The 25,098-nt window shown below is 41.6% G+C and overlaps 1 protein-coding gene across 2 annotated transcripts in view; it reads left to right on the forward strand.

The window, feature by feature from the left end:
• The window catches only part of map1b (microtubule-associated protein 1B), a 111,120-nt gene that overhangs the window by 67,479 nt on the left and 18,543 nt on the right, over positions 1-25,098 (forward strand). For both annotated transcript variants that reach the window (XM_063049214.1, XM_063049215.1), the window contains 2 exons: positions 15,755-15,837; positions 23,944-24,084. In XM_063049214.1, the coding sequence (XP_062905284.1) occupies positions 15,755-15,837; positions 23,944-24,084 (224 nt within the window). The remainder of the gene's footprint in view (positions 1-15,754; positions 15,838-23,943; positions 24,085-25,098) is intronic.

The raw sequence follows: 25,098 nt of genomic DNA on the forward strand, positions 1-25,098 counted from the left end.
TATTTTTGTGTGTCTGACATGCTCTTTGTGTGTATGTGTCCTACTTTTGTTTTTTTAAACCTGCATTGGTCTGGTGTATGGGAGCGCCGAGCAGAATGGCAACTGAGTTTGTTCGGCCAGGCAGGTTCCTCTTTAATGTTACAATTTTGATCATGCTCACCTTCATTCCTGACTGCAACTCTATTGCATCTCTGGCTGCTGTTTCCATCGGTACATGGCTATTGCCTGCTCCTTTGAATGTGAATTGTGAGCCAATTAAGAGCAGTTTTTGAATGATTTCTTATAAGGTTCCACAAACTTAATAATCTTTCAATGCACTGTTAAGCCCATCACTGAACGGACGATGCTTAGATTCAATTCAGCCACATATGCAGAAATGTACTCCTCTTCCTCTTGATTCCACTTATGAAACCTAAAGCGTTCTGTAATCAACAATGGTTTTGGTTCTAAATGTTTCTGCATTACTTTCATGATATCAGCGAAGCTCGTTTTGGCTGGTTTGGTTGGAGCAGTTAAACATTTAAGCAAGCTATATGCTTTTCCACCAATTGCTCAAAGTAACATTGGCACTTTGTAATGGCTGTTTTATGTGTCAATATACTGCTGAATTCATTCTGCATGTGTGCTCCAGTTATCTGTTGTACAATTGAACATCTATTTTTCTGATATAGCCAACTATTTCTGCCTATTTATTTAGTTATTATCACACGGTACTCACTGTTTATGATCTCATGAATCTCGTCCGTTTTCTACCTCTTGTTAAAAGACTCAACTGCTTTTCTCCCCTTGTGAAGAAAAAAATGTGCTACACTTTTAAAAATAAAACTCAAACGTCTCTCTCTCTCTCCCCTTTCTGAAGAGATACATGCTGCATTTTTTAAACTCGACCATCTTGCTGTACTTCAACTGGTAGGTAGTCATCTCGGGTTTGTTTTAAAACTTACTCATCATTACTGTCATGTTTCAAAACTCCAGAAACTGATTGAAAGAAACACATGGGAGCCTGGGAAGATGTGTCTACTTCGGTTTTACTTTAGTGAGGTGTGCACATGTGACGTGATAGCATAATGACATACGCCATTCACTTACTACTTGCATATTACCTGTAATAGATTACGTATACAAACAAAGAATACTTAATCAAGCAATATATTTACAATATTACTCAAATTTAACTGAAGTATGAAGTAAACTACTGTACAAAACCCATCAAGGATATTCTCAAAAAGTGCAACATCTCCAATGACTCTTGAGAGTACCTGGCCTTTGACTATCAAATTGGAAGAGGAACATTTAATATGGCATTATGAACCTCAAGTCTACTCACCAGGGCCCATGGAAGCCAAGTGTAAATGATGGAAAGAGCGTTCCATCTCCTATACAACCCACCCACCCACCCTGTACTTCCTGCTCTACTTCTAGCCGCATCAGCCACATCAGAACGAATGAAACTAGACCATCCTTGATTCCAAGGGACCGCCAGTAAAGAAGGTTATTCACAAGTACAATCTTTTATTAGGGTTACTTTGCTGTGCTCAGCTCTTTTTGGTAGCTAGCAGCTAAGAAGTTCTGAAAATGTGCCTAAAATTGATGGTAAGTGAAGGTTACAAAAGGCAAAGTTGCTCACCTTCATTTGCTATAAGTTATTATTGGCATGGAATTGTATTGTGTTGATTGCCGATTTGTTGAATTACTTGCATCTGTTTCTTGTGCTATTAAAGTTCAAAGTAAATTTACTATCAAAGTACGTACAGTATATTTCACCATATACTACCTTGAGATTCATTTTCTTGCAGGCATTCACAGTAGAACAGAAATACAATACAGTCAGTGAAAAACTACACAAACAAAGACGGACAAACAGCTGTAATTCAATCAATACAGCTTTAGTTGTCAATGGAATTTATTAAACTGAAACTTCATTATAAAGGTTGTGCTCAGAGGTCATTATGAAGTACTGGTAATATGACAATAGTGTTGTCTGAGGCTGCACAATGCCAGTGTCCCTCTGGAGTTCCTATTAACCACCCAATCCCTCTTTTAAAAATAAAGTTAAACTTGTACAAAACAGAATAATGTACAACACCACGTTAGCAACCCTTAAGTATAACTGGAGAAGCAGGGATGTCACATCATAAGAAATCCTGTTTCAATGCTGGGAGGGAATCAAAGCGCAGAACATTTCAGCCTGAGGAAATGCATATTAACCTGAAGAAATGTTGTCTCATGCATATAGAAATAGTGCATCTTTCAGGTATGTCCCAACTCTGAGAATTAGCAGGTTTCCAGGTTCAAGAAATATCCCTGAATGTGTTCATAGGTGATTTCTAATGTCAGTTTTTTTCAGATTTTGTGTAAAGCAGCTGTTTTTATATGAATTGTGAATGACTTCTACACTACAAGATGACAAAGGCAGAGAGAGAGAGAGAGAAAGTGGTGGGGGGGGGGGGTTGGAGAGTGAACATCAGTGTCCTTGATTAATCTTTTCTACTAGAGTATTCAGCACAAAGCAGTAACGCCAGAGACACCAGCTGCAGTTTTATTCTCAGTAGGGATGGTTGCTTGGCCTTTTTTGGCATTTTAACTCACAGTATTATAATGTATAATGACAATTTTAACTGAGTAGATTGTAAATGATTTGTACCTGTTATCCAGATACTGATATGTCCTCTTCAATGTTTGTCATCAAGCCTCTTGGCCAAATTCCCTCAGCTAATAGAAATGTAAATTGGATTACCAAATCGTTAATTTTATTCTATATTTGTGAGTACAACAGACATCTGCATAAGAATCAGAATCAGTTTTATTATCATTGATTTATATGTGAAATCCATTGTTTTGTGGCAATGATGAATTGTGAAATATTTTGAGACAAATCTGAAAAATGCAATGACTTGGTTCTTCTACATGCATTTTTCTTCATATTGAGATATTCTAAGCATATCATCTTTATTTTCTCTAATACCCATCTCGAGTTAAAGGCTCACAACCTGTTTCACAAGTGAGTGGGAAAAAATAGAAAGTGCTGGAAATATTCAGTTGGCCAGGCAGCATCTGTGGAAAGAGAATTAAAATATTGGTTTGAAAACACTAACAGAAGTGAGAAAGAGAAATAAATTAATCTGCAGAAGGGGGAAGTATATCAGATAGGATGAGTGCAAGGTTGCCGTGGGGATGTGTTTTTAATGAGGCAGTTAGAGAGTGACAGAAAAGTGCTACAAAAGGCAGGTCAGTGTTTCCCGTTTGAGAGGTTGATTAAAAAATGACACAGTCAAAATGACCGATATACTGAGATAGTGTCCTATTAGAAACCAAGTATCCAGTATTGACTCTGGAAGGCTACAGTTTTTTGACATACATGCTACCTGACCTGCTGAGTCTTTCTGGCATTTTCTGTTTTAATTCTGATTTCCAGCATCTGTAGTGATTCAGTAATGCAGACATGCCATACCGTCAGAAATTTGCTTACTACTTGTGCGTCCTGAAATCTGCACTGTGGGATAATGGTGAGGCACACACTACACTAACAGTAGGCCCATTGGCACATCTCAGCAAGAGTCCCTGAAACTGATAAACTATTGTTACATAGCCTACTTCATCTGCAGAGGAAAGTATGGTGTGCAAGAATAAGGGAGGGCTTACATAAAATGATGCATTTAGGATCTGCACTGAATATTTATGAGTCATTAATCTGAAACAGGCATTCAAGCACTTTCACAGGGCAAGAAATCTGCAGAAAACATGTCTAGTTCTCCCTTTTACCATTGTAAAGCAGCATGGTCACATGCTGGAAGTAGGTTAAGCGCTTGCTTCTGAGTCAGGGAGCGAATGAGTTCTTACAAATAAGGGTCAAGATTACTGTAAATAGCATAATGCCGCCCATCTCAACCAGTCATAACCTTCTGTGCCCTGTGTTTGCCTCCTGTACTAAATAGTACAGTGATATTCTAATTTACTTATGAATGGAGTATCACAATGAAAAGAAAATCTTTAACTCTAGAAATGTGCAAAACATTTCTATCAGTAGGAGAAAACATATAAAGGATTTCAGAAGAGTTCAATGCAAAGAGTTGTTTGTTGCAGTAGTGCATTATATGTTGGTCATCAGACTTTCTGTAACAGATGGGCTACATCTTGGCTGACCAAGTGCCAAATGAAGTGCTTCACTATCCATCTGCCTGGAAGTGATTAATTTCTGTCTGGGTCATCTATTGTATCTGGAGCTCCCTCGATATCGGTGAGACCCAACACAGATTGGTGGGGGCGGGGGGGGGGGAACTGCTTCATCGAGCACCTTGGCTTTGGTTCGTTGCAAAAGGCAGGATGTCCTCCTGGTGGCTACCCATTTCAACTTGACTTCCCATCCCCATTCTGACACGTCTGTCCATGGCCTCTTCTACTACCATGATGAGGCCAAGCTCTGATTGGGAAAGGAACACCTTATAATCTGTCTGGGTAGCCTCCGACCTGTTGACTTGAACGTTGATCTCTCTAACTTACGGTCATTTCTTCCCCCTCCCTCCTCTCTTTCAGTTATCATTCTGCTTCCCCTCTCACTCATCATCTTCTCCTATCCTGCTTATCACCTCCCTCTGGCACCCTTTCTCTTTCTCCTAAGGGCCACTCTCCTCTTCTATCTGATTCTTTCTGTTTTACCTCTCCCCACCCAGCTTCTTGCTTTATCGGCGGTCCCCACCCCCTCACCTGATCTCGCCGATCACTTGTTTCTGCCCCCTTCCTTTCCATACCTGATGAAGGGTCTCAACCCAAAATGTCGACAGTTTATTCCTCTCCATAGTTGCTGCCTCATTTTTTGAGTTCATTTTGTGTTTGTTACTCAAGATTTCCAGCATCTGCAGAATCTCTTGTGTTTATTAGTTAATATCAGTGGCTTTTTTTTTGGAAATAAATGTGTGTATTCAGTTTTAGAATCAAAGTGTATTTAAAAAATTGACATGGCATGTAAAGGAAATGGAGGGAAGAAACACTTGGATGTACTTATATTATTTCTGTGTTGCACTATTTTTAATCTAACTATTCAATATACTGTACATACATATACTTTGATTTTTTTTCCTTTCTATGTACTACTGCTAAGTTAACAAATTTCACAACACATGCTGATAATAATAAATCTGATTCTGAAGTGTATTGTGTCAAATGTAAAGATAAATGAACTTTTGCACACTTCATGCACACAGACCAATCTTGTAGGATTACAATGATAGTCAAAGCACAGAATTCTTAATCGGACTAGAATCGTGATGTTTAATTCCACAAAATCTTTGCAGTGCTCTCACTGTTGAGCAGACTCTGGGCCAAGGCTGTCATCATTTGTTTCTGCAACCCCTGGAAACTTCACAAGAGAGACGAGCAGAATTACAGTTACCCCATTCTTCACTCTATGAAAGTGAGAGCAGAACAGGAGTTCAGTTACTTTCAACCAGTTTTGTGAAAGGTGCAATAGATACCCACAGGTTTTACTAGTAGACCTTCAGATCACTATTTTTAACTACAATTCCTGCCTCAGACAAGGAACTTCAGGTAATGAGAGCCAACAGTCTTCCTTCCACTTGTGCCCAATAGCTTGCCGTTTTTCTGAATTTTTTCCACAATGATTAATTATGGACACATTGTATGGAGTGGTTTGACATTGGTTGACATCATCAATCAATGTTGATTTGTATTCAAGCACTGCTAGTGAATAAAAGCTGCTAAGTCGATTCTATCCACAGTGAAGTTGTAGGCCAATGTACATATAGAACTGAATTGCTGGAATTGTGTAAAATTGACATCAGAAAAGCATGGTGGAAGAAAGGTTGAATTTAAGAAGAGTGCTGGAAGAATGCAGATCAGGCTGCAATTGTTGAGTGAAACAGCATTAACATTTTAGATTGATGACTTTTCATTCACTGGACTAGTAAATCTCTTTATTGAAATGCCTAAATTATATTTGATTTCATGGAGTTGAAATTCTGCCCAAATTCATCAAAGTTGATTTTGAGCCTTTTGCGAATAAAGGTCTCTCCTGCTTGTAGGTAGCTGATACTGCACTTCATGAGCTACCTACCAGGAGCATCATTACAATTGAGTGATATCAGATAAGAATAATTGAATAATGAATCTATTCTAATAATATCATAAAAGCATTATATTTCATTTCATCTTCTTAAAAAATGTTACAGAGACTCAGTTACACAATTGTAACCATTTCAGAAGATAGGATGTTATAATGTGGTCATTGAAGCTCCTGGAGAAAAGAGTAACAAAGTAACAAATCAATAAATTACTTGACTGTTATCTCAGCAGTCCATTTTCTAGGCCACGTTACGGTCTGAGTGATTTGTTTAAGTCCTAATTTGTGTATCTATTAGTTGTCGGCGTTGTAGGAACACAAAGGACTTCCTTTCACATCATGGTGCAGGGTGTAAAGTGCGATATTGGTCTTCAGGAGGTTGCAGAGTTGGTGTGGCATAAGACTTCAAATTTAGTTTTTTGCTTAGGAGAATATAAAGTAGGGTCCAGACAATACAACTTCTGTTCATGACTCTTGCTTTTATTGGTGCTACAATGACAACACTATGCAGTTCAGGAATAAAGATTTTGGAGAAAAATACAGCTTACTGATTGATGTGCCATTGAAGGTTTTGAGAGCAAGGTGAGTTGGAAGCCTGTGAGTTTAATTCATTGAGAAGTGGGTGGCTTATACCATAAGAAGAAGGTTCAAGTTTAATTGTCATTCAACCATACTGATGTATAAAGTTCAACGAAACAGCATTCCGCTGGGGCCAAGGTGCAAAACACAGTGCATACAGTTGCACACAGCACATATAGCTACAATGACACATACAGTCACACAAGTCTATGTGACACAAGTGACAGGGGTCTCTGAATGTTACTTTGACTCTTTGCGGGGGGGGGCAATGAGCACCGTGGGCTTGTCCAACAGGGACCTGGTCTGGGACTGTGGCAAGAGAGAAAACAAAGAGTTTTTTTGCAGCCATACAAAACATTGGTTGGACTGAACTTGGAGTATTGTCTACGTTTCTAGTTACCGTATATAGGTAAGATGTAGTAGCAGCAGAGAAAGTATCGAAGAGATTCTCCGTGATGCTGCCTGAAATGAAGGGGTGTCGTTATAAGGAGAGATTGAATAGGCAGGGTTTATTCTCACAGCCTCATTACACCAACAGTGCTATCCTCAGCCCTATCACTCCAGTTCGCAGCCTCCTGCTAACTTAGTTTAAACTTTCCCCAACAACTCTAGCAAACCTGCCCGCAAGGATATTGGTCCCCCTCAGGTTCAGGCGTAACCCATCCTATTTCTTTTGCAGGGCATACCTTCCCCAGAAGAGATCTCAATGATCCAGAAACCTGAAACCCTGCCCCTTGCACCAATTCCTCAACCACACATTCATCTGTACTGTCTCCCTGTTCCTGCTCTGACTGGTATGCGGCACTAGGAGTAATCTAGAGATTATTATTCTGTTCTTCAGCCCTTTCCCCAACTCCCTATACTCGTTGTGCAGGACCTGCTCCCCCTTTCTACCTATGTCCTTGGTGCCGATGTGCACTACGACCTCTGGCTGTTCACCAGGGTGAGCTAATGCTCACCTGAGAAGTTTCTGCAGTCACTCTGAGGCATCCTGGGCCCTAGCACCTGGGACGCAGTACCCCATCCTGGGCTGTCTTTTGTGGCCACAGAGTCTTCTTTCTATCCTGCTAAGTATTGAGTCTCCTATCACTACTGCTCTCCCTGCTGAGCCTCAGAACCGGCCAAGGTGCCACTGGCCTAGCTGATGCTGCTGTGCCCCACAGTATCCAAAGGGGTATACTTGGTGTTGAGGGGAATAGCCACAGGGAACCCTGCACTGACTGCTTACTCCCCTTACTTCTACTATCTACTATCCCCATCTACTATCAGAAACCTGCACTCTGGGTGTGACCACCTCAGTAAAAGTTTCATCTGTGAGGGTTTGAGCCTCCCAGATGGTCCTGAGTACATCCAGCTCCAGCTCCAGTTCCTTGACCTTGTCAGTCTGGGGCTGAAGTTGGGTGCACTTCCTGCAGATGTAGTCAGCAGAGAGACAGTTAGATACCCTGAAATTCCGCATCTCATAGGAGGAGCACTCCACTGCCTGAACTACCATCCTGCCTACACCGGTCATGCCCCTAATTTGTCAAAATTAAGTTCTAGCCTGCGACTTCTCACCCAAGCCTGCTGAGTCAAAGTCTGATCCCTCTAACACTGCCCACTCGCACAATGGCCGCTCTGCTCAAACTCCACTACTTTTTATTGGCCCTCACTAATTAATCCTAGTTACTATTACCCCAATCAATCGCTTGCTCCTCAGACAAATACTGACAGGTCCTGCTCGCTTTTTAAGTCTGGCATGTAAATTCCACAAGGAACTGTCTCCAGCTCACTCTGCGTGAGGGGGGAGGGAATGGGATGTATCTGATGTGGGGCAGCTGTGGTCGGTGAAGGGAAAATACTCACTTGATCGTGCTGCTAAATCCAATTAGGAAAAGAAATACATTTAGGGAAACAAAAAAATATCAGGGAGAAAAAAAATGGCACTTTAATTTAAAATGAGATGCCATGGTTCCTTCTTCAAAGAATAGAATCAAAGTTATTATATTGTGCATCAATATGTACTTACAAACATTGTAGGAAGCATTGATTTAAAAAAATAATGATGGAAGATAAAACTTGTCAAGGGTTTACAAAGGAACATTATTTTGAATATGGTTTTACTGCCAAGTAATTTATTGCATTCATGGCACTCAGAGATAGAAATTAATTCTACAAAAGCATTGGAAGTGTTAAGCAAATCCTCCTCCAGGCTTGGAAAGAAATGTGGTGTCATCCAAAGGCTGTCTGCCCTTTAGTAGTCAACTGCAAGTAAAGAAGGGATTGTTTGATTGTCGCTCATACCGAACATATGATTTTGCACAAATGTCTGATTGAATTAACAAAACAATGCTTGTTCCAAGGTTAAGAATGTGTCCTTGTGGACCACGTCTAGGATTAAAGTCCTAGTCACAATGTCCTTGTTCATTCAACAGAACAATGAAGCAAGACCTATTGGTTTGAGCCATACATTATGTAGAGAGCTGCTGGCTGTAGAAAAGTGTGTGTGTACCAGTGATGGATGCCTTCTCCTCAGCCTTGCAGAGAGATGTGACTCAGGCTGCAAACCATGTGGTATAGCCAAGCTTTTCAGAGCTTCTTATCATTTTTGAAGTTAAAATTGCCATTTGTCAAGTAAACATAAACCAATTGTCAGGATGCTTCATCTGAAGGAATTATCACGTAATCTCAATACTGAGGTGTTTTATAGAAGGCAACTTAATGGCAGCCACATATTTAATTGCACCTTCAGTAGGCTTCAAAAACTAATCATGCCTATTTACTCCATTCTAGGAGAAGCAAAATCATATAATTAGTGAGTGCATCTGAACAATATTACTTTTAGTGTTAAAAGTAAGAAATGGTATATTTATAAAGGTTTTCTGTAGAGGAATAGTTGTGTTATACATTTACTTATCTGATCTCAAACAATGTCAGTATAAACTAAGATGATAAAATTGAGTAATTGAAACTATTGGCTTCTTAATGTTGTATTTTTAATGTTGGAGATTCTGAATTTATGGCTTAAAATTTCAAGTTATTAAAAATATTTGAGCAAAAATGAAAAGTTTAGTGTCCTTTATTCTTTCTAATGTTGCAAGGATTCGATGTCAAGACATTAGTTAAAAATCAATACTTGTCTAGGACAGAAAGTATGAGTGACATTTGTACAAACCACAAAGCTGGAATTGGTTGAGAAACAATGGGGGTAATTTTGAGGCTCACTAAATGGTTACATTATGGAAGAAAGCCATTGCACCTATCAAATTTGTACCAGTTCTGTGTGAGAGCAGCTAGTCCCACTCTCCCACCCCCCAAGCTTGTCCAAGCTATGCTGCAGCAGCTGCAAATCTCTGGAATTTTTTGGGACATATTTTCATCAGTGCATTCTTTCCTTGTGCTATTGATGAATATTTCATTTCGGTCAAGCAAAATATTTCAAATCCAATGTTCACCTGTTGGAGTAATTCTATTTTAAACTCCCTCTATTATATAAACCTGTCATTGATTTTTTTCCTGCCTCCTGAAACTTTAAAATCAAAGGTAAATTATTTGAGAAGATTCGCGACATCTCGGAGAGGAATGTTCAGATTACAATGTTGTGACTCAGTTCATGTGCCTCTAAAATTTGCAAGTGGGTTGTGCTGGTATTCTCACTGCTGGCTGTCATTATTCAGCCTGGTAATTTGCTGAGCACATGCACAATGTAACCTGGAGGCTGGTGTCTTGGGAGCTGAGTGCGCTGACAGCTCAGTTTGTGTTTGGAGTGCCACTGTCAGTGTAGTGCCCATTGCAGCACCCTGGCTGTGGTGACCTGATGGATTTGGCTGTCTTAGTGCCAATGGAACTGACTCCATGTTAATGGAAGAGTGGATAAAAACAACCCCTTGAGACAATTCATTTCAATTCTATTTAAATTCAGTCAATGGTGCTATGACTATTTTACTTCTCTGCTTTCACTTTCAGTGCAATGTGCTTAGGGCAGATTTTAAAATGTATTCTGCTATCATTTTCCTCATTGCAATTCCATGGTGACTTTTTGCTGGAAATTTGCATTTCACCAGTTCAGTTCTAGGGAGCAGACAGAAGATCACTTGAAGAACTATTCCTGAGGGCCACAAATGCCACATACTTCCTGCAAATGCTGATGCAGACCACATCTGCTCAGCAATGAGTGGCACATATGGTGGGAATTGGGTCTACAATGCTTAGTTTTCACTTGCAGGCAAAAGATAATGCACACTGGGTTAAGAGGCTTTTCAAGTGCAGAAGACCACACTGCCGGACAATTTTAGATTTTGGATCTCCCCCTCCCCCTCCCACTTTCAAATCCCTTACTCACTCTTCCTTCAGTTAGTCCTGACGAAGGGTCTAGGCCTGAAATGTCGACTGCACCTCTTCCTAGAGATGCTGCCTGGGCTGCTGCGTTCACCAGCAACTTTTATGTGTGTTGCTTGAATTTCCAGCATCTGCAGAATTCCTGTTGTTTGCCGGACAGTTAATTGTTTGGAGTTCAGCAGAATTATTGTAGTATTTTTGTTCCTGTAGCCTTATTCTCAGTCTTGTTCGCATGGCACTGTGGCAATAAACTGAGGCCTGCCAAAGACAACATTCAATTTGGACATGTTTTCAGACAGCAAGAATAGCCCAATCGGCACTCAATTATATCATGACTGATTGATTCCTGGCCTCACAACCACTTTCCCACTTGGTTCTCTCAGAATTATATACATATATATTCAACAATTTCACCTCCACAGCTGTTTGTTCAAAGTCAATTTATTATCAAAATATGTATATGTCTCCATATACAATGCGGAGATTTATTTTCTTGTGGGCATACTTAATAAATCTATAGAGTAATAACCTTAACAGTATCAATGAAAGATCGCCCAGCTTGGGCGTTCAACCAGAGTACAGAAGACAACAAACTGTGGAAATACAAAAAGAAATAAATAGTAATAATAAATAAATATGCACTAAATATTGAGCACATGAGATGAAGAGTCCTTGAAAGTGAGTCCATTGGTCGTGGAAACATCATTTCAATGAGGGGGCAAGTGAAGATTTGGAACAGAGATTTACAGGGACTTGACCCACTGAGAGAAAAACCCCTCCTCATCTCCGTCTGAAGTGATTTATCCCTTGTCCTGAAACAGCCCCCCCCCCCCATTGTGGTTGCTTCCTCTAGAGGACATTTTCTCAGGAAACACCCTGTCAATCATGTCAGCATCCTGATGAAAAATCAATAATGGAACGGATCACATGCAACACAGAACAGATCATTTTACTCTATTGATGTTGGTGTTGTTTGCAGGACTAAGCCTTGATAGGTTAATTGGTCACGTTAAATTGCTCTTGACGGGTGATTGATATAATTTGGGAAGAGTCGATGAGAGTGTGGATAAAATTTTAAAACTAGGATTAGGATTGGTATGAAATGGGTGATTAAAGATGAGTGCACACCAGAAGGTCAAAGGGCCTGTTCCATCCTATTCCTCCTCCACATCTCCTCATCAATCACTACCAGGCATATCTTAAACAACATGCTTCTGCATATGCTATCCAGACGTCCCTTCAAACCCACCTACAGTATTCTCTTTGTCACCATTTTGTGATTGACAAAATTTCTTCTGAATCCTCTCTTTGACTTTGTTTTGGTAAATGTTACACTTGAAATTCAGTATATTCAGAATCTGAGAATTTTTAAACATGGAAGGAGACGACTCAGCCCACGGAGTCCAGACCTGCTCAATGTTCGAACAGTCCAGGCCTTTCTATGCCCCATCCCCTTGCCCTACTGTTGCATTTTTTTTCCCTTTCATGTAGTGGTCCCTTTTGAAAGTCAGCATTGAATTACCTCCAGTGTTACTCCCGATAGTGCATTCCAGACCCTAACCCCTCTGCTGTTCTCCTGTGTTCTTTGCCATTTGGTTTTTGACCAATCATGTTCATCTTGCGCCTTTTTATTTGGCCGTCAGCATCAATAATAAAAGTTTGGAAGAGTGAAGCAGGGGTCAGGAGAGAGGTTTGCCAATCAAATGCTGTGTGCAGATAAATTAATACAGTTCTGTGTTTTACAGTTGCAGTAAAGTAGTGACTTAGTAAAAAAAAACACATTTGGTTAGGTCTTGCATAGTTTTGTACAGCTCTATAAAAAGGACAGTAAAAATGATTCAGCATTATTTCCATGGGATGTGATATATCAATTCTGATGAGTTGCTGGTGACACTGAAATTGTTTTCATTAGAGCAGAAATCGTTGAGGTGATTTATCAAAAGATGAGGGTGTTTATGAGTAAGACACAACATTTAGAGAATCTGATGAGGGAAACATTTCTCAGTTTAATTTTTATTTTTGAAGCAACATAGTCCTAACACCTTGTTAGAATGGCAGGTCAATACTACTGTTATTGGTCTTTGTGGAAATTTAGATATTATTTTCAGATATATATTAGGTGGGGAACAAAGACAGATAAATGACCTAGATATTGCAATAGATAATTCACCAGAGGATAGTATGCATATACAGTACAACAGTGAAGGGAGCTAACAGACTGCCGTTTAGTGTGAGTGGAATTGAAAGCACAAGAAATGAGATTACTCTTCTGTGATATAGGACATTGGTGAGATCAGGCCTCCTCTACATTGATGAGACCCATCGTAAATTGGGGGACCTCTTTGTCATCTGCCAAAAGTAGAATTTCCCAATGGCCAACCTTTTTAATTCCAATTTCCTTGTGCCACGATGAGACTACTCTCAGGGTGGAGGAGCAACACCTCATGTTCTGCCAGGGTAGTCTCCAACCAGATGGCATGGACATTGATTTCTCCTCCCCCTTCTCTCTTCTTCTATTCCCCATTCTGGCCTCTTATCTCTTTTCCTCACCTGCCTATCACCTCCCCCAATGTCCCCCTTCTTCCATTCTTCCACTCTTCCACTCTCCTCTCCTATCAGATTCCTTCCTCTCTAGCCCTTTACCTTTATGACCCACCTAGCCTTACCTTCTTGCTATCTTTCTTCTCCTCCCCCATCTTTTACTCTGGTGTTGTCCCCCTTCCTTTCCAGTCCTGAAGCAGGGTCTCGGCCCAAAATGTCAACTGTTCATTCATTTCCATAGATGCTGCCTGACCTGCTGATTTCCTTCAGCATTTTGTGTGTGTTGCTGTATCAGTCTCCCTTCTTAAGGAAAGAAGTCAATGTATTGTAAACAACAGGAATTCTGCAGATGCTGGAAATTCAAGCAACGCACATAAAAGTTGCTGGTGAACACAGCAGGCCAGGCAGCATCTCTAGGAAGAGGTGCAGTTGACGTTTCAGGCTGAGACCCTTCGTCAGGACTAACTGAAGGAAGAGCGAGTAAAGGATTTGAAAGTTGGAGGGGGAGGGGGGATCCAAAATGATAGGAGAAGACAGGAGGGGGAGGGATACAGCCGAGAGCTGGACAGGTGATAGGCAAAAGGGATACGAGAGGATCATGGGACAGGAGGTCCGGGAAGAAAGACGGGGGGGGGGGGGGTTGGACCCAGAGGATGTCTGGGAAGAAAGACCTCCTGTCCCATGATCCTCTCGTATCCCATTTGCCTATCACCTCTCCAGCTCTTGGCTCCATCCCTCCCCCTCCTGTCTTCTCCTATCATTTTGGATCTCCCCCTCCCCCTCCAACTTTCAAATCCCTTACTCACTCCTCCTTCAGTTAGTCCTGACAAAGGGCCTCAGCCTGAAACGTCGACTGCACCTCTTCCTAGAGATGCTACCTGGCCTGCTGCGTTCACCAGCAACTTTTATCAATGTATTGGAGATAGTTTACTGAAAGTTTACTAGATTGATATGCAGAATGGCCTTATGCTGAAAGGTTGGAAGAGCTAAGTTTGTATATGTTAAAGTTTAGAGAAGAGATCTTCATTGAAGTATATAAAGTTTTGTGAGGTTTTTGCGTGGTATGTGTGGAGAGAATGTTTCCTGTCATGGGAGAATGGGCAGCTAGGGATAACTTCAGAAACAAGAGGTTGCTCATTTAAGATGGAGCTGAGGCAATTTTTTTTTCTTTCAAAGAGCAGTGAATCTCTAACTCTTCTTCAAAAGGAGGTGGAAGCAGAGAAATTGAATATGTTTAAAGCACAGTACTTGGTAATCTGGGGTGAAAGATTATTGTGGGTAAATGGTAATGTGAAATTGAGGTTACAATTGGATCAGTCACAATCCTATTAAGTAGCAAAGCAGAACTGTCTGGTCATATGACCACCTCCTGTTCTTAATTCATATGTTTGTTGTTGCCCTTTAGAAATACTTTTTTTGTTTTAATTTATCAAATTATATCAATTTGCTTTTTATCACTATGCAGAGCCCAGGAAAACAGATTACTGTTCACGTTAATAGTTCTTATGAGTTCCTACAACTTGATTAATAAATTAACATAAAATAGTTTGTAACAAATGAATAAAAATTATTCCATACAAGTAGTAAAGGGTAAATAGAGGAAGCTGGACTGCAGTACACAGATTTAAAATCTTGGGCTAAATATAGCAGGGGAATGTGAGGAGAATTTTTTAATGCCAAGAATTATTAGGATCAGGAGTTCATTGCCTTTGGGGCTGATGAAAGCAGAATCAATCAGCAAATTGGAGAGACACTTTAGAGAAAATAATACACAGGGCTTTGGGGAATGGAGACGGCACTGACTTGGTGGCGTGAATAGTCTCTTTCCATAGTGCAACTGCTGGATGGTTCTATGTGATACATATTCACCTTCAATGTTCTTGTGCTTGTACGTGAGTGTAATGGGCAGTGAGCATGTCTTATGAAGGAGCAAGTATTCTTTCAAAGATTAATTATCCAGCATGCACCAATTCTTTTGATATTTGCAAGGGCTTGTTTCAGAAAGGGTCTAGTTTGATGCTGTCCCAGCACTGCAGATTAATTAGTTGAAATCTGTGTCAAAACTCTATGAACTAGTTGCTCAAGGATTATATTTAAATAATAACTGATATGTTAACATTGAATAAAATGAACTACATAACCTGTGGTGAAAATGTTCAGCATTGCGTGCATTTGTTTTTTTTTAGGAAAATGTGTACATCTATACAGAAAAAAAATCATGTGCATTTTTTTCTTTAATAGGTCAGAAAATCCTTCACCACAGAAGTGATGTTTTGGAAACCGTTGTCCTCATCAATCCTTCAGATGAGGCAGTGAGCACAGAGGTAAGAGAACAGATAACAGGCAGCAGACAGATACAGAGAGCACAAAGGAGAGGGACGATGAAGAGCACTGCACTGTAGCTAGCTCCCTGTGAGGGTTGTAGGTTGAAGACCATGTATAATGTTGCAGCAGGCCAGGCAGCAGCTCTAGGAAGAGGTACAGTCGACGTTTCGGGCCGAGACCCTTCGTCAGGACTAACTGAAGGAAGAGAGAGTAAGAGATTTGAAAGTGGGAAGGGGAGGGGGAGATCCAAAATGATAAGAGAAGACAGGAGGGGGAGGGATGGAGCGAAGAGCTGGACAGGTGATTGGCAAAAGGGATATGAGAGGATCATGGGACAGGAGGCCCAGGGAGAAGGAAAAGGGGGAGGGGGGGAAAAGCCCAGAGGATGGGCAAGGGGTATAGTCAGAGGGACAGAGGGAGAAAAAGGAGAGAGAGAAAGAATGACGTCTACTGTAAGCCTACTGACGCTCACAGCTATCTGGACTATGTCTCTTCTCACCCTGTCTCTTGCAAAAATGCCATCCCCTTCCTGCAATTCCTCCGTCTCCACCGCATCTGCTGTCAGGATGAGGCTTTTCATTCCAGGACGAGGGAGATGTCCTCCTTTTTTAAAGAAAGAGGCTTCCCTTCCTCCACCATCAACTCTGCTCTCAAACGCACCTCCCCCATTTCACACACATCTGCTCTTACTCCATCCGCCACCCCACTAGGAATAGGGTTCCCCTTGCCCTCACCCCACCAGCCTCCGGGTCCAACATATTATTCTCTGTAACTTCAGCCATCTCCAACGGGATCCCACCACTGAGCACACCTTTCCCTCCCTCCCCCCCCCCCCCACTTTCCGCAAGGATCGCTTTCTACGTGACTCCCTTGCCCATTCGTCCCCCCCAATTCCTCCCCACCGATCTCCCTCCTGGCACTTACCCTTGTAAGCGGAACAAGTGCTACACATGCCTTACACTTCCTCCCTCACCACCATTCAGGGCCCCAGACAGTCCTTCCAGGTGAGACGACACTTCACCTGTGAGTCGGCTGGGGTGATATACTGTGTCCGGTGCTCCCGATGTGGCCTTCTATATATTGGCGAGACCCAATGCATACTGGGAGACCGCTTTGCTGAACACCTACGCTCTGTCCACCAGAGAAAGCAGGATCTCCCAGTGGCCACACATTTTAATTCCACGTCCCATTCCCATTCTGATATGTCTATCCACGGCCTTCTCTACTGTAAAGATGAAGCCACACTCAGGAAGAACAACACACTCTGGAGGAACAACACCTTGTATTCCGTCTGGGTAGCCTCCAACCTGATGGCATGAACATTGACTTCTCAAACTTCCGCTAATGCCCCACCTCCCCCTCATACCCCATCTGTTGTTTATTTATATACACACATTCTTTCTCTCTCTCTCCTTTTTCTCCCTCTGTCCCTCTCACTATACCCCTTGCCCATCCTCTGGGTTTCCCCCCCTCCCCCTTTTCTTTCTCTCTGGGCCTCCTGTCCCATGATCCTCTCATATCCCTTTTGCCAATCACCTGTCCAGCTCTTCGCTCCATCCCTCCCCCTCCTGTCTTCTCCTTTCATTTTGGATCTCCCCTTCCCCCTCCCACTTTCAAATCTCTTACTAGCTCTTCCTTCAGTTAGTCCTGACGAAGGGTCTCAGCCCGAAACGTCGACTGTACCTCTTCGTAAAGATGCTGCCTGGCCTGCTGCGTTCACCAGCAACTTTGATGTGTGTTGCTTGAATTTCCAGCATCTGTAGAGTTCCTCGTGTTTGCATGTATAATGTTGTGCAGGTGATGTCATAGTGGAAAAGGGAGAGAGATTTGACAACATTGGGTTTAATCTCCCCACTGCAATTTAAGAGAAGGAATTCAGTTTTAGAAAATCTAGAAATAAAAAGTAAAATCTGCGAGAATGGGCAATGAAGCAATTCAGTGAATGTGCAAACAAATTTGCTTTCCCAGTTGGTTTTTTTTACCCTTCAAATTTCTCAGTTTCCTACTTGAAAACCTGAGGATGGAACACTCAGGATAAAGTGTCCCTGATTCCCTTTCACAGCTGTGTACTTTAAGTAACACTGAAACTACTAACTTCTTTGTGAATGATGTAGAATTTAAGGATAAAGGAAAGAAGAACAATAGTAGGCTATTCACCTCCCTGAGCCAGCTCTGGCATTCATTAAGACCATGCCTGATCTTCTACCTCAGTGATATTGTTCTGCCTCTCTCCATATCAATTCATCTCAAAATTCAAAAATCTATTGATTTCAGTTTTGGAAGAACTCTCCACAGATCTTGGGGTATAATTTTTTTAAAAATCAACATGTTCTGTGTGACCTTCTCACCTTTGTGCTAACTGGCCCACTTCTTGTTCTGAGGCTGTGTGTTTGGTTCTAAACTCCCTAGTCTGATGAAATATTTTTCCCACTTGCTAAGCTTTGTAAAATTTTGTGTGCAGCTCCCATTCTTCCAAACTTGAGGGAGTACCAGCCCAGCTTACTCAATCTCTCCTCATGGGGCAAGCCCACTATCCCTGGAACCAGTCCAGTGAATCTTCACCACCGGTCTCGTCTTTCCTTCCTCTCTCATTTTTCCAAGGGTCAGATCCGTTTACAACTCCCAGTCCACTCTTCTATCACCGAGAACTAATCCCTTTCTCACAGAACTTTTCCGTGCAACTGTAGGAGATGCAGCACTGGTCCTTCAGCTTCTTCCCTTTCAACTATACTGCAGCCTCTCCCTTTCAACTATCCAGGGACTCTGTAATGAAAATATTTTAAAATTCATTCCTTGCTCCTTTCTGATTCAGCAGCAAGAGTTATCCACAAACAAATGGGGCACTGCACATGTGTTAGAGATTATTAGAAATTGCTTTATTAAATTTATATAAAGAAAGAAATACAGAAAGAATGAAGAATGATTAATAAAATCGAAAATGAGAAGAAAATAATACTTATTAACAAATAATTAAACCTTGCCACACTGCTTGAGGGAACAGCTCTTCCTCTCCCTCTCTCTCAATGCCCTTGTCACTATTTCCAGCTGTTAGCAGTAGTCATGACCCAGCTGAAGAGAAGATTAGCATTCGCATAAGGAAATTGGCCCTTTTTACTTCTTTCTAGACTCCTGACTGTAATGGTTTCCCAGACAAACATGTTGTTCACTATGAAGGCTGTATACTGGTACTCCCACTAAGTTCTCAAAACATGGCTGTGGACTGGATCCCTTGTACTTTCTCAAAACATCCCCACATCCCCACATCCCAGACTAACACCATTTTGTCTCGCGTACTTACAAATTATGTTACGCATTGTAGCATATACCAAGGAAGCATCAAAGTTAACTCTTTCCTGACAGACCCAAGCAGTCCTTCCACTTGAACTTCTTCCAATCCAAGGTTCACTATATGATCTCCTCTACAACTGCTTTTGGAAACACTTGTGCTCACTGCAGAGCGACAGCCCTGGGCTTCCTAGTGCCTGCCACTGTATTTCCCTACCTCAATGTCACATTGCCTGTCGATGGCCTCCTGTAATGTTATCACAGGACCCATGTAAGCTTGAGGAAAAACAAGTCATCATCTTTCTGGGGACATTGTATCCTTCTGAACTCAATATTGAATTCCACCACTTTAGTAATCCACTTTCTCGGGAATAGAATAAGCCAGGTTATCCATAATGTGATATAGGCTCAGTTTATCTCTCCATTGGTACAGGCTTACATGGTGAGCAGGTCACGCAGTCCTGCATTTTTCAACTTTTGCCTATGATCTCACCTTTTTAAAAGCTTTATTCCATAGCTTTTATGGCCAATGATTCATGTCCGTCCTTTATAAATGCTCCCATTATCCCATCAACAAGATGATCTCATTTGCAAGTTATCTCCAGTGCAAGCCTGGCCTCTCCCTGTCGGAAATATTCCCTTTCTCCAATCTGATGTCCCAGCAGCCTGACTTTAATGTACTTTCTCTTATTCCCAGTTTTGACAAAATGTCTTTAAATGGAAACATTAACTCCTTTATACTTTCTACAGATGCTGTCTGAAATGCCGAATCTTTCTGGCAGTTTTTGTTTGTATGTAATTTTTTCAGCATCTGCCGTTTTTGTATTTTAATTTACTAGTATATCTTCACTGCATTACCCCCCTTTGGCAAGCATTTCTTTACTGGGGAGGGAGATCCAAACTGTACACCCTATTCCAGCTGTGGTCACCAAGGCATTTTGCAATTGCAGTAAGACATCTTCACTTCTATACTTAAACCCTCTCATAATAGGTGGCAATGTATTACATACTTTTTTAAATGTCCAGTACGCATGCTTGTCAGCTTTCACCCAGGTTCCTTTGAACATCAACATTTCCTGATCTCTGCTTTTCCATTTTGTGCACCTTAATGAATGACTCTCATTTCCCTGCATGATATGCCATGTTCTGTGCTTTTGCCCACTCATTTTCCTTATTTATCCTCCTTTGAAATCTCATTAGATCTTCCTGTCTATCTGCAATTCCATCTCGTGTTGCATCATCAGCACACTTGGAAACACTGACATTTGATCCCCTCAGCCAAATTGTCGATATAGCAGGGCCCAGGCACCAGTGGGTCTTTCTCAGGTTTGAAACTGAGAAAGGCTCATTAAATCCACTTTTTGCTCTCCGTTCTTTAACCAATTTATTCACATTGGTGTTTATCTTCAACACAGCAATAGTTTTAATACTCCAGCTCATTTTCACCCATATTACTTCATATTCCAAAGTATTGATATAGTGCCTGTTTTGGTCACTAATTCCACTTGTAGATTCAACACCTTAAAAGCAACTTGCCCTCTGTCCAAAATCTTTCCTCTTACTTGTGTGCCTTGGACTCTAGGTATATTTTGACTACTCGTATATATTACGTATCTGCATTCAGTTCTCTGTACCATTAATCACAGGCTGGGAAGTATGCTGCTCTGTAATCCTAACATTCAATACTTAATGCCGACCACCCCCCTGCCCCCCCCCCCCGGAAATCTGCTTCAGCCACAAGGCCACTGAACATTCTAGATTCAGTTGAAGATTTGCAAAAAATGATGTGACTGGTAGGTGGGAAGCCTTCAAAGGGGAAATTTTGAGAGTGCAGAGTTTGTATGTTCCTGTCAGGATTAAAGGCAAATTGAATAGGAATAAGGAACCTTGGTTCTCAAGGGATATTGCAACTCTGATAAAGAAGAAGAGGGAGTTGTATGACATGGGGAAACAGGGGGTAAATCAGGTGCTTGAGGAGAATAAGAAGTGCAAGAAAATACTTAAGAAAGAAATCAGGAGATCTAAAAGAAGACATGAGGTTGCCTTGGCAGTCAAAGTGAAGGATAATCCAAAGAGCTTTTACAAGTATATTAAGAGCAAAAGGATTGTAAGGGATAAATTTGGTCCTCTTGAAGATCAGAGTGGTCGGCTTTGTGCGGAACCAAAGGAAATGGGGGAGATCTTAAATAGGTTTTTTGCGTCTGTATTTACTAAGGAAGCTGGCATGAAATCTATGGAATTGAGGGAATCAAGCAGTGAGACCATGGAAACTGTACAGATTGAAAAGGAGGAGGTGCTTGCTGTCTTGAGGAAAATTAAAGTGGATCAATCCCCGGGACCTGACAGAGTGTTCCCTTGGACCTTGAAGGAGACTAGTGTTGAAATTGCGGGGGCCCTGGCAGAAATATTTAAAATGTCTCTGTCTACGGGTGAAGTGCCGGAGGATTGGAGAGTGGCTCATGTTGTTCCGTTGTTTAAAAAAAGGATCGAAAAGTAATCCGGGAAATTATAGGCCGGTGAGTTTAACGTCAGTAGTAGGTAAGTTATTGGAGGGAGTACTAAGAGACAGAATCTACAAGCATTTGGATAGACAGGGGGTTATTAGGGAGAGTCAACATGGCTTTGTGCGTGGTAGGTCATGTTTGACCAATCTGTTGGAGTTTTTCGAGGAGGTTACCAGGAAAGTGGATGAAGAGAAGGCAGTGGATATTGTCTACATGGACTTCAGTAAGGCCTTTGACAAGGTCCCGCATGGGAGGTTAGTTAGGAAAATTCAGTCGCTAGGTATACATGGAGAGGTGGTAAATTGGATTAGACATTGGCTCGATGGAAGAAGCCAGAGAGTGGTGGTAGAGAATTGCTTCTCTAAGTGGAGGCCTGTGACTAGTGGTGTGCCACAGGGATCAGTGCTGGGTCCATTGTTATTTGTCATCTATATCAATGATCTGGATGATAATGTGGTAAATTGGATCAGCAAGTTTGCTGATGATACAAAGATTGGAGGTGTAGTAGACAGTGAGGAAGGTTTTCAGAGCCTGCAGAGGGACTTGGACCAGCTGGAAAAATGGGCTGAAAATGGCAGATGGAGCTTAATACTGACAAGTGTGAGGTATTGCACGTTGGAAGGACAAACCAATGTAGAACATACAGGGTTAATGGTAAGGCACTGAGGAGTGCAGTGGAACAGAGGGATCTGGGAATACAGATACAAAATTCCCTAAAAGTGTCGTCACAGGTAGATAGGGTCGTAAAGAGAGCTTTTGGTACATTGGCCTTTATTAATCGAAGTATTGAGTATAAGAGCTGGAATGTTATGATGAGGTTGTATAAGGCATTGGTGAGGCCTAATCTGGAGTATTGTGTTCAGTTTTGGTCACCAAATTACAGGAAGGATATAAATAAGGTTGAAAGAGTGCAGAGAAGGTTTACAAGGATGTTGCCGGGACTTGAGAAACTCAGTTACAGAGAAAAGTTGAATAGGTTAGGACTTTATTCCCTGGAGCGTAGAAGAATGAGGGGAGATTTGATAGAGGTATATAAAATTATGATGGGTATAGATAGAGTGAATGCAAGCAGGCTTTTTCCACTGAGGCAAGGGGAGAAAAAAACCAGAGGACATGGGTTAAGGGTGAGGGGGGAAAAGTTTAAAGGGAACATTAGGGGGGGCTTCTTCACACACAGAGTGGTGGGAGTATGGAATGAGCTGCCAGGCGAGGTGGTAAATGCGGGTTCTTTTTTAACATTTAAGAATAAATTGGACAGATACACGGATGGGAGGTGTATGGAGGGATATGGTCTGTGTGCAAGTCAGTGGGACTAGGCAGAAAATGGTTCGGCACAGCCAAGAAGGGCCAAAGGGCCTGTTTCTGTGCTGTAGTTTTTATGCTTCTATGGTTCTATGTTAAATATGTCACTGCAACAGTCAGATCATCTTTGGTCATTTGAAGTGCCGCCTGTCTTCAGGCTGGGCAAGAACTGGGCAAGTTCTTGTCGGTGCCATTACTACTGACATTGCTAGTGTTGGAAACTCTCTGTGTGGGAATAGCTGAACCGAGTAAACATAGAAAATAGGTGCAGGAGTAGGCCATTCGGCCCTTCGAGCCTGCACCACTATTCAGTATGATCATGGCTGATCATCCAACTCAGAACCCTGTACCTGCCTTCTCTCCATACCCCCGATCCCTTTAGCCACAAGGGCCATATCTAACTCCCTCTTAAATATGGCCAATGAACTGGCCTCAACTGTTTCCTGTGGCAGAGAATTCCACAGATTTACCACTCTCTGTGTGAAGAAGTTTTTCCTCATCTCGGTCCTAAAAGGCTTCCCCTTTATCCTTAAGCTGTGATCCCTTGTTCTGGACTTCCCCAACATCGGAAACAATCTTCCTGCATCTAGCCTGTCCAATCCCTTTAGGATTTTATATGTTTCAATAAGATCCCCTCTCAATCTTCTAAATTCCAGCGAGTAGGGAGTAGAGAAAGGACGGTTCAGAAAGATGTACCAGTATGGTTATCAGTAGAATGCGATATCTGTTCTTCCACTTAATGTTTATTGATATCATTAATAATCTGTTGATATTAATGTTTTTAACCTTTTTTTCAACGTAGCCTCCCCAAACCATGAAGATCATTGTGGTTTCAGAAGATTTGTACAAATATGTCTATCTTTAAACCAAGCTAGTAACCACACTTTGAACCAATCTGAGGATGCAATATTGATTAATTCTACATAAAGATCAATGGATGTGAAATGCTCCTGTCATCAATGGTCTTTGCAGCTGCTTGCCCAACATTTCTTAAGCCGCGTGTTCTTTTCTCAGGTACGCCTCATGATCACCGATGCTGCCCGACACAAGCTGCTGGTGTTAACCGGACAGTGCTGTGAAAACACAGGGGAATTGATTCTACAGTCTGGTTCATTCTCATTTCAGAACTTCATTGAAAGTTTTACAGACCAAGAGGTAAATGCCTGCTTTTCACTTTTGATCTTGTTCTTTCTGGCCCACAGCTGAACCTTGCTGTAAACAAGGCTTGTTTGAGAGGTACTCTCAACTTGATGATTGTCTATCATGAAGATAGTCAGCAGTTGCTATGAGCATGTGTTTAAGCTCACCAAAGTTGTTGCTGGAGCAACTAAGCGGGTCGAATACCATCTGTGTCGGGAAAAGGAATTGTCAACATTTTAGATTGAAATCCTAAAGCTTCAAATCGAAATATTACCAGATCCTTTCTACCCACTGACGCTGTTCAACCTGCTGAGTTCCCTGAGAAGATAGTTTGTTGCTCCAGGGTCCAACACCTGCAGTCTCTTTTGTCTTGTTGCTGATGAAGTTCATCTTCTGTTATTGCTACTTGGGTGAACAGGCACTTATTTTTTTGCACTTGTGAATTTATTCTTTGCAAAGTAGAAGTTCCACACTGTAAGGGAATAATCCTGGGATACTTCTTTAAAAGCATTGTTCAGACTGCATGAAGCAGTTTTGTGTATCAATGATCCGTTTCTATAAGTTCATGTACTGCTTTATTTTTCTACAAAATGTGAGATATCAGATTGCTGCAAAGTTAAAAATCTCCTTAAATCACCGAATTTCCTTCCTGCTAATGTTTGGCTAGCAAGAGCTGTCGAGAAATTAACCTGCAAAAACCAGCCCCTGGTGTAGTGGCATCAGCACTGGACGTCGAGGCGAGTGGCTCTGGCTTTCAATCTGGCCGGCTCCCTGCCCACCATCCGTGCTGGACTGAGTGTCGAGCTAGCCACTCCGCCTCGTAAAAAGCAGACAAAATGCTAAAGAAACGGCAGGGTTGCTGCCCGATGTGCCACAAGGCGCAGAGAGGAATAATATTAACGTACCTGCATGTAAGACCATGAAACAAGGAAAGTTCCTTGCATATTTTCAATGAATGTGGGCTTACCCAGATAGAGTTAGGACCTTTAAGTGACATACTATGAATTTAGTTGTCTCTGTAACTATATT

Source organism: Mobula hypostoma, chromosome 5 (assembly GCF_963921235.1).
Source record: "Mobula hypostoma chromosome 5, sMobHyp1.1, whole genome shotgun sequence".
NCBI lineage: Eukaryota > Metazoa > Chordata > Chondrichthyes > Myliobatiformes > Myliobatidae > Mobula > Mobula hypostoma.